The sequence below is a fragment of the Triticum aestivum genome, chromosome 2B (genome assembly GCF_018294505.1).
Source record: "Triticum aestivum cultivar Chinese Spring chromosome 2B, IWGSC CS RefSeq v2.1, whole genome shotgun sequence".
In the NCBI taxonomy this organism is placed as follows: domain Eukaryota; kingdom Viridiplantae; phylum Streptophyta; class Magnoliopsida; order Poales; family Poaceae; genus Triticum; species Triticum aestivum.
This window is the reverse complement of record NC_057798.1, coordinates 762,630,039-762,641,087: the sequence shown is the minus strand read 5'-3', so window position 1 is coordinate 762,641,087 and position 11,049 is coordinate 762,630,039. Positions and strand designations below refer to the sequence as shown.

General features: G+C 40.1%; 1 protein-coding gene across 1 annotated transcript; it reads right to left on the bottom strand.

Annotated features, from left to right (window-relative positions):
* Window positions 1-4,266: 4,266 nt before the first annotated feature.
* LOC123042548 (uncharacterized) lies at window positions 4,267-4,700 on the bottom strand. The gene has a single exon (XM_044464979.1). It carries the CDS (start codon window positions 4,624-4,626, stop codon window positions 4,360-4,362), a length of 267 nt encoding a protein of 88 aa, XP_044320914.1. The 5' UTR covers window positions 4,627-4,700; the 3' UTR covers window positions 4,267-4,359.
* Between the last annotated feature and the right edge of the window lie 6,349 nt (window positions 4,701-11,049).

Below are 11,049 nucleotides of genomic sequence, written 5' to 3'. Positions count from 1 at the left end.
TATCTGACGCGGACATTGATATGTCTTCTCTACAACAACCAAGACCAGAGGAAGTTTTGCTGAAGGAGAGCTCCATATTAGGTCGGCCCATCGCGCCACAGGCCACATAGCATATTCTTATTTCTTTCTGTTTTTTACTTTTTTTATTTTTGTTATATTTTACTTTATTTACATTTCGAGATATTTTATATAAAAATACTTTACATAAAATATTCCAAAAAAATTGACCAAGCATTTAAAAATATTAAATTTGTATAGAAAAAATATTTCTAATGTATACGTAAAATGAATAAAACATATACAATGTGTATTAAAAAAGTAGAACATGTAATTAAAATTGTTAACCTAGCATTTAAAAAATGTAAATCTGTATGAAAAATGTTGACCATGTATTAAAAAAATATTAATCTGATATTTAAAAACAATTAATCAAGCATTTGAAATATGTTAAATGTTTATAAAAAATGTTGACCATTTATTAAATAATATTAATTTGATATTTGATTTTTTTAATCAAGCATTTAAAAAATGCTAAATGTGTATAGAAAAATATTTATCATGTATTGAAAAAATGTTAACTGGTATTTGAAAATGTTAATCAAGCGCTTAAAAGATGTTAAAATGTGTATAAAAATGTTAATCCAAGCATTTGAAAAAAAATCAAGCGTTTAAAAATGTCAAAAGTGTATTAAAAAATGTTGACCATGTATTCGAAACACAAGGAGCTAGTCATGCTCCGGTTCTGGATAATTTTAGTGATCGCTGAGCCAGTGCAAGGAGAGTACAGGTTGGATGCATGAAGTCCAGCTTAATGAGCTCCAAGAGGGAATGCTCGGAAAGGAATCTATGCTCGAACACCCTTGCGGTTCTTTGCTCCCATAAATTCCAGCTGGTGTATACTCCATACTTCCGAGAGTACGTGATTCAGTTTGAATTCCAGCCTTGATCGCCCTATGCCCAACTACAGCCCAAGGTGACAAGTCAGGTAATTCCACCAACCCGGAAATCTTGATTTCGTCTCTGTAAATCTTGTGACGCGTGAATAAAGCTTTGTGGGTTTGTCTAGAAAAAAAAGAAGATAATTCCACCAACCCCTGAAACTCTCTGCCACACATTCGAGCTGGGGTCGATTTATGAAATCCTGTTATCAGATAATTTTATCAATATGTACGAGTTCTTCCTGTGCAATGTGAGGTCTGCCACTCATGCTTTTTAATTATTTTTGCACCACTAGTTTTGCATGTGCATTGTGATGCCAACCTTGGTACGACACGCCCTTGTTCCCAATGATGTTTGATGTACGAGCGAATGGTGCCGTCCTTGGTGCCCTGCCCATGACGCTAGCAAGTCTGAAGCTGCTACCACAGAACAAGATAAGATGATTGCCACCACCAAATGTGCATAGAAGTCATCCATGTAAGGTTTTTTTCAGTTGACAGCAAGGCGATAAGAGCATCTCTAGCAGACCCCATATATCACGCCGAATTGCAAAATAACCACCACTTAACAGTTTGCGCGAAAAAATGGCCCGAACAGATACCTTATCGGACCGCGGCCTTTAAAAAAATTTGCGGGGCACGGCAAATTCTTCCGCTCGACCTTTAGAAACACAGGGCGGGAGGCCGACACGAGGGTGACCCCTATCACTAGCGAGATTTGGCGGGAGGGACATTTCCGTGCGGCAGTACCCGCTCTCCCTTTCGTCTGCCGTAATTGTTCTTCCTCCGCCCATTCCGGACAACCTTCCCTGGCTCTATAGCGCCGCCATGGATGCCTCCCAACCGTCACCGTCACCGTGGAAGTCATGGACGCGCCAACCCCTCAAGCAGATCTCGTCGTCGGACGTGTTGCACTCGTTGCCGGCCATGTCGCGCTCGTCACCGTTCAAGCCTCCACCACCCATCCCCGCAAGCACCAGGGCAACATCGTCGTCTAGAGTGGCGCTCCCGCCGCCGTCGTCTGGAAGGCACGCCCGCCCGCCGTCGTCGCCGCTAAGAATTCGGTGTAGGCCATCCCCACCCCGCCGGTGAAGATGCACAAGGTGGCGGGGGTGAAACGCAATAAGGTGGCCACAAAGGTCATGCGAGCACCGCGCCACCACCTCCTCCGATCGCCACCCCAAGAGTTCCCCCGAGGACGCCGGCCGACGTTGCTGCTGTCGCCGCCCCCGGGAAGTTCGATGGAATGGGCACAAGGTATGATACTTTGATTTTCTTTAGTTGTTTTTACTTTTCGCCATTGCGATTGTTCGTGACTTGTGGAGCGAAATTGTAGTGCCGATTTGCATGATGCGACTGCCAAGTTTGTGCACATGTTGGACGACAACGCCGTCGACATTGATCAAGCCCCGATCGGCGATTACGGCTACAATGAGATGGATGATGGTGTGAATGGTCACGGTGGGGAAGAAGATGAGGTGGAGGTGATTGGGGAGGGGGTGTTCGACCAAGCGCATGCAAAAGTGCGCGCGAGATCGACGAACTACACGCAATTGGAAGATCGAGTCTTGATCAAGGCTTGGGAATCTGTGTCTCTTTATGCGTGCACCGGCACTGACCAAACCGCCAAGCAGTATTGGCAAAGGATAGATGACCAGTTCTTCCGAATGATGGCAAAGTATCCCTCGATGAGTTGATGGTGGCCAAGACATTGCGGGACAAGCAGAGACATCAAGCTTGCGGGACAAGATATATGCCATGGTGCAATCAAATGAGTTGATGGTGACCAAAGACATTGGAGGCAAAGAAGGAGTTGGCCGACAAGAAGGCACAAGAGAACCAAGAAAAGTGGTGATTACTAAAGGAAGAGGGGTTGCACAAGGCCGCCATTGAGGAGAGAAGAGCCCTTGCCGAGGAGAACAAAGCCTTGGCCAAGCTTCTTCAAGAGGAGAACATGATCATGACGATGAACCGCAATGACATGGACACGCGCCATCACCAAAGAATGCATGATATCGCAAGGAGGGAGGTCTTGGAGAGAAGGAAGCAAGCGGCGACGGGTGGTGGCTTCGATGGCGGTGGTGGACAGTGATGATGATGATGATGATGGTCATGGAGGTGGTGGTGGCTTCGGTGGCGGTGGTGGGTAGTGATGATGATGATGGTCATGGAGATGGTGGTGGCTTTTGCATGAGGTTCTTTTGGGTCATGAATGAAAACTATGCTTAATTTCCACGCAAACTATATTCGAGTTTCTAGCCATTTATCGGAATTGCGGTCAAATTGTCTAATTTGTTTTTCCAATTTGAGGGCCGGCGATTATTCTATTTTACCATTCGGCCTTGCGGGGTTTGTTCAGCCGCAGCCCGCACCAGCTCTCAAAACACGTTTTCCGTGGCCCTTATACTCACTTTTTTAGAGGAGAGGCATGCGCCCAACTTTATAAATAAAGCCACCAGGCAGAGTCGCAAACAGAACCACATAAGACCAGCAACACGAAAGACCAGAGTATCAGGCCAACAACCCATGGACAACGACTCTGTACTTAAACTCACTTTAAATGTCCGTGATATAAGGGGTCTGCTAGAGATGCTCTAACACAAAGAAGCATCGCTCTACATCCTCATCTTGTTTGGTACAAATGGACAACAACTCGTATTTCATTTTTCTCAAAAACAGCTTGCAACATTTAGTTCAAGAACCTAGTAAAAATCAAATCAGTAGCACAGAAATGAATCATCATTTCTAAATCTCTGTTTGCGTCACAGAATTCAGTTCTTACGAGCAGCAAGCGAGCCGAAGCATCAGCAGGCATTCAACAATTCCCATAAATTCACTCTGATCATCACTAACTTATTAATGTTGCAAACGGGACTGCGTTGTGTCCCACTATGTCATCACTAACTTATTAATGTTGTCTTATTAATAACATCATCACTCTGAATCTCTGATCATGCTTTTAGTTTAACTTGGTATCGTGCCGTCGGTTCAGTAGAGTGCAGAGCAAAGAAATTCAGAACAGGTTAGTCCTATTAGTAGCATCCATTGCAGCGAGATGTAGGTGTTCGAATTTGATCACAGAAGATGTGAAATCATTTTCTCTTTCCCCCTGTTTTGCCCTTTGTTCAGAGTTGGGCTGTTTGGTAATCGATACAGTACCTGAATGAAGTTCCTCTGTTTTCTGTATGCCTCGCTCTGCTGAGTTGCTTTCCCCGTCTAACTCTGAACGTTGTTCCTCTCTTGACAAACACAGCCTTTGGCCATTCAAACAATAGTCGCAGAAGCACATGGATGGACAAGGAGGGTGATATAAACTCGTAGCCGAAATTTCATCATCATCATCGTGGTATCTTTGCAACCGATCAGGGAAACCGGCCAAATCTGATCTGAGGCCATGGCTGGATGCTACTAAGTACTAATACTAATTGGGCTCCCAGCAGCTGAGGTACATGACCGTCCTCAGCGCCTCCTCAGCCTTCTCCGCTGGACGCCTCTCCACCAGGGCCGCCGCGGAAGCCAGAAGCTGTTTGGTGCCCTGCGAGACGCCGCCGCGGACGTTGGCCTTGGCTGCACAGTGGATGGACCTGAGGGCGTAGTTCCAGCGGCAGAGCCCGACCTGGTCCTTGAGCGCCTCCACCGCGCCCACGCTCATCGCCACCGTCCATGACGCCTTCGCCGGAGCAGCCATCTCTTCTCAGTTCTCACACTCCTTGCTGCGCTCGTGGAGAGGATGTTGACTTGTGATCCTTGTGTATAGTAGTAGTGGACTTGCGAAGTTACCGCAGCAAAACAGGCGGCCGTGGGTGTTGGTTTTCAGTGTTTCCGGATCCACCTTTGCTTGCTCGCGCCGCACCTTTCGCTGTCGACGTCCCAGTGCAGGTATCTGCCCACCACGTCTCGTCTTGTTTTGTTTTCAGCAGACCAAACCAGCAGGAAGAGAAATAGATACGAGCAATGGAAGAAGAGTGTGCCAAAGCTTTTTCCATAAAAAAGATGTGACAAGATTTACTGAGTAAAATTAGTAGTATTGTATTTTCATCAAGAAAGAAACACAATAGTTCTTCATTTTCATTTTAGTGGCTCTTTTTTCTCAGCGTGCAAGTCCACATGTTTTCTCTATAAATAGTCGTTAGATCAAGGAAATAGACCCAACAAAATTTCTAAAAACTTTCTTATACTTTCAAATTCTGTAGATTTTCCAACAAGAGGCTGCCTTTTCTATTATATTTTTGGTGTATTATGTGCATGTCTATATCTCTGCCACGCTCTCATGTCAATTTCGAGGAATCTGAAGTTCTTACAAACTAAGAAAACTATGAGTATCTATTTAATAGCCGACTTAGGAAATCTTATTTATAAGCACCAGTGATTTTTATTCGATGTAAAGCAAGTAGTTATTATTAGACAATATCCAAACAATTTTCTGCTCTTAAAATATATACCGACAACTGTTATTTATTTTTAATGCTCGTAGCATAGAAAACATTCACTACATCAACGTTAAGCTATATATCACCAGCAGAAAAGAATTTAAGGGATATATGTTTTTTTAACTACAAAACAATATTTGAAGACACATGAACATTTTTCCAAACTATTACATATATTTTCCAAAAAACCATCAGATCTAAATATAGTGAGCAACATTAACATGGTTTGTGAATTACTAGAAGAATTCTGGTGAAATATATGAACATATAACGTGAGTGTTCAACATGATTTTTTTTATGATTATTAAATTATTTTGTTGATATACACGAATATATATTTTATGAATTGGAATAATTCTGACATGCTATGCTGAAATTTCATTTTTTATTTAACCGACGTTGTATTATGGAAATCCATTTATACATACGATAAATTTGTTTTCTGATGACTTTAGGTATGATTTATGCAGTTTTTAAGTTCTCCTTTTGCATGCAAGCGCTATTGTGGAACAAACATGTGTCAAGTTGAAAAGACGGTCATGCTCATATTGAGTTAGCCCAAGATCCAACTCATCGCCTAGGCAGGCTACAAGCGGTACATAGAGCTCCCTCTGGCAAAATGTTGACCAAAATATTTGCAAACAACATTGATTGGCATAATTAAGGATCACAAACAATAAAAAAAAGATGAAAAATACGTAGGAGTTTGCTATATCTAGCAACAACATTTTTAAATAAAGTGCCTTTGAGAATTGAGGTGAGACAGACCCGAAAAAATGCTTTGTTGGACTTAATTTTTTCCATGTGAAAAGTTGTCTTAAAAAACCAATCTAAAATGGACTTAGTTAGGCATGCATTTTAGAAACTTGGTATTATCCATTTATACTAAACACTTTCACTTTTTAAAACAACATAATGATTATACATTTGTTTTTTTAGTTTGACACAACATTGCCAAACAATTTAACTATTTTCACTACTATATACTAACAACATAAACCACAAGACTAACTTAAATGTAACTATCATAACATTGAAACTACTATAGTGCTAAACTAACTCCATTTTGTTGCAAAATTATGTTATTTTAAACAAAATCGATGATATGAAAATGCTACTTTCGGAAGCATTTTGAAGCACTGATTTTGTTTTTTGCCACGCCTTTCAGGAGTGTGATCTCATGATAAAAGTTTGCATACACTAAGAACATTTGTCAAAGTTTACCAAAAAAAATCAGATTTTTTTAAAAAAATTCAATTGTTTTTGATTTTACTGTTCATCCGAGCTCGAGCTCAAAAGTGTACTTTCGGTGCCAAAGCTTTTTCCATAAAAAAAAGGTGCCAAAATTTACTAAGTAGCAGTATTGCATTTTCATCAAGAACGAAATACAATAATTCTTCATTTTATTTTTAGTGACTAATTGTCCTCATCGTACAAGTCTACATGTTTTCTGTATAAATATTTGTTAGCTCAAGGAAATAAGACCAACAAAATTTCTAATAAATTTCTTACTACTTTCAAATTATGTAGACTTTCTAACAAGGGGCTGGCCTTCTTATTATAATATTTTTGGTGTATCATGTGCATTTCTAAATCTCTGTCATGCTCTCATGTCAATCTCGAGGCACCAAAAGTTCTTATAAACAAAGGAAACTACGAGTGTCTATTTAAAAGCTGACATAGAAAATCTTATTTATAAGCACTAGTGATTTTTTATTCGATATACAACAATTAGTTATTATTAGACAATATTCGAACAATTTTTTGCTCTTAAAAGATATATTGATAAGTTTTCTTTATTTTTTAATTCTTGTAGCATGGAAAATGTTCACTACATCAACTAACACATATATCACCAGCAAAAAAATTGAAGGGATATACAATTTATTTTGTGAACTACAAACTATATTTGAATACCCATTATTTTTTTTCAAATTATCAAAACATATATTTTCTAAAAAAACACAAAAACAAATATAGTGAGCAACATTAACATGATTTGTGAACTACTAACAGAATTTGGGTGAAATATATGAACATATAACGTGAGTGTTCAACATGAACACTTTTTATGATTATTGAAATTATTTTGTTAAGTACACAAACATAAATTTTATGAATCAGAATGATTGCATGATATGTTGAATTTTCATTTTTTTATTTAAGCGATGTTGTATTTTGGAAATCAATTTATATGTATATGAATTTGTTTTTTATAACTTTAGGTATGATTTATGTTGTTTTTAAAATCTATTTTCGCACGTACACGCTATTGAACGAACCTGTGTCAAGTCAAAGAGGCAACTACGCTCGTATTGATCTAGTCCAAGAAGACTAGCATAGCGCTTGGTCAGGCTATACGTTGTACATACAACTCTCTCTGTCAAAAGAATCTACAAAAATATTAGAAACAAAATTGATTGGCATAATTAAGGATTACAAACTGGAAATTAAAAAAATACAAAACATGTAGGATATCGACATGTCTAGTATAACAAGAAGTGCCTCCTGAGGTGCCAGACACACTAAAAAATATTCTTTATTGAGTTCTTTTTTCTCCTCTGAAAAGTTGTGTTGAAAAAACTAAACTAAAATGACTTTTCCTAGACAAGTAAACTTGGTTATTATCTATTTATACTAAATACTTTTACTTTTAAAAATAATATAATGACTATACATTTTTTTTGTTTGATAAAACATTACCAAGCAATTTTAACTATTTTCTCTGGTATACTGACATCATAAACCACAAGTATTAACTTAAATGTAACTATTATACAATTGAAATTACTATAATGCCAAACTAACTCCATTTTGTTGCACAATATATATTATTTTACGAAACTTGTTTTGGACTACGTTAAATTACATCTAGATGTAAGAAAATGAAAAAAAATATTTTAGTGTGTCAGCATTCATATACATATTAATTTTTGTGCCGCTTAGATGTACAAATAATGTTATGTGTTTTCTTTAGTAGTATCTTTAAATATTTTGATGCAGAGTTCTATGATATATGTGCCTAGCAAATATCTTAACAGGGATTTGTGGAGAATAATCATTTATCGGAACAGTAATTGTTATGATATTATTGATCTAGTTATTTACTTGGAAGGAACTCATATTTTTCTTAGAAAGTCAACCTATTTTTTGATTTTCCTTGCTTCAATGGCCCTAGGACAAAATCCAAACTCTTGGTCATTCAACGGGAAATGGACATGCAAATCTATTATGCCTCCCCATGGCATCGCTCTCGCTCTGACTAGAACACGTTTTTGGAGCCCTCCTTCCCTTCCCCTCCCACTCCGACTCCCTCTCCACCATCTCCGACAGCCACGATGGCTAGTGGTGAGTGGAAGGGGGGCTTGGATCTTGTGCCATATATATATATGAGTGGGGTCCTTCTCCCAAATAAATCCGATCGTGGCGTAACTCTCTTGCTCTTAATGATCCATCTTGTGGTCATGAGGGCTGGAGTTGGGGTGGTCGTAGCTCGCCAACTAACCGGATTTGAGACCCGATCAAGTCTTTCCCTTGTGGTAGGGTTGAAAAGGGTGGTGGTGGTGTGTGAGATGTGAATTCACCCTCCTCATCTTGAGTTTTTTCTTGCCTCCATCGTGAAGGCAAGAGACATGCACCGGGACAAGAACATCTAAATTTGGTGTTGTGGCTCGCTAGTGTTGCCTCTCAAGAGATGGACTTGCAATTCTCTTTGCTACTTTATCCCAAGGTCATTACATGTTGTGTTTGTTGATAATCTACGATGTCCATTGAGGTCGCCTCTCTCTTCCAGAGGGCTATACCTCGATGGTCCATGGTTAGTATGTCTTGATCCAGTGTTGGTTTTCTACGTGGTTGGTTCGCATGCAAAAACATCATGCGTGCATTCTATGCGGCGTACCTACAATTGCAAATGGCACTGCAAAGAAGAAACTTATTAGGGATAAATCACTTCTGGTTCCTTCAAAACAAACTTATTAGGTTGTTAGCGACAGGGTTCAGGTTCAACCTTTGTAACAAAGTCCATGTAATCTTACCTTCCCCCCTCTCTGGTATCCCACATGTACGCTGAATCCGCCTGAGCGCCACCCCTATGAGGACTAAAAATCTTAACCTAAACTACTAACAGAAGTTGAGACATGATTCTCCTCCATGCCACCGAGCACCGGAGAGGCAGGCGGAGGGGAGGCGAATCCATAGACTCACAAGTGATTCTTGGAGGGGAGGTGTATGCCCTAGCCACCACTTAGGAAAAAGAAACTATTTGTAAGTTCTACTGCACCAGTACTTGCTGCAGCGAATACACCATCCCCAACCTTGTACTAGCACTCCATCCTAATTTGGGCACCAACGGCTGAGGTACATGAAAGTTCTCAAACCCTCCTACTCCTTGTGTGTTGGGCATATTACCAATTTTTTATTAGTTTAATTCATAAATAAATCTGATGTTGATAGATAAATGTATGAGATATACTAGACATAGAATAGTTAAATCTATGATAGCAACAATTATGGCCAACACATGAATAAGTAAATAAGCGATTGATACGTCTCCATCGTATCTACTTTTCCGAACACTTTTGCCCTTGTTTTGGACTCTAACTTGCATGATTTGGATGGAACTAACCCAGATTGACGTTGTTTTCAGCAGAATTGCCATGGTATTATTTTTGTGCAGAAATAAAAGTTCTCGGAATGACCTGAAACTTCACAAAGAATATTTTTTGAATTTATAAAAATACTGGCGAAAGAATCAAGACCAGGGGGGCCACACCCTGTCCACGAGGGTGGGAGGGCACCTGCCCCCCTGGGCGCGCCCCTGCCTCGTGGGCCCCCTGGTGCTCCACTAACCTCAACTCCAACTCCATATATTCGTGTTCGGGGAGAAAAAAATCAGAGAGAAGGATTCATCGCGTTTTACGATATGGAGCCGCCGCCAAGCCCTAAACTCTCTCAGGAGGGCTGATCTGGAGTCCGTTCGGGGCTCCGGAGAGGGGAATTCGTCGCCGTCGTCATCATCAACCATCCCCATCACCAATTTCATGATGCTCACCCCCGTGCGTGAGTAATTCCATCGTAAGCTTGCTGGACGGTGATGGTTTGGATGAGATTTACCATGTAATCGAGTTAGTTTTGTTAGGGTTTGATCCCTAGTATCCATTATGTTCTGAGATTGATGTTGCTATGACTTTGCTATGCTTAATGCTTGTCACTAGGGCCCGAGTGCCATGATTTCAGATCTGAAACTATTATATTTTCATGAATATATGTGAGTTCTTGATCCTATCTTGCAATTCAATAATCACCTACTATGTGTTATGATCCGGCAACCCCGAAGTGACAATAATCAGGACCACTCCCGGTGATGACCGTAGTTTGAGGAGTTCATTTATTCACTAAGTGTTAATGCTTTGGTCTAGTACTCTATTAAAAGGAGGCCTTAATATCCCTTAGTTTCCAATAGGACCCCGCTGCCATGGGAGGGTAGGACAAAAGATGTCATGCAAGTTCTTTTCCATAAGCACGTATGACTATATTCGGTATACATGCCTACATTACATTGATGAATTGGAGCTAGTTCTGTGTCACCCTATGTTATAACTGTTACATGATGAACCGCATCCGACATAATTATCCATCACCGATCCAATGCCTACGAGCTTTTCACATATTGATCTTTG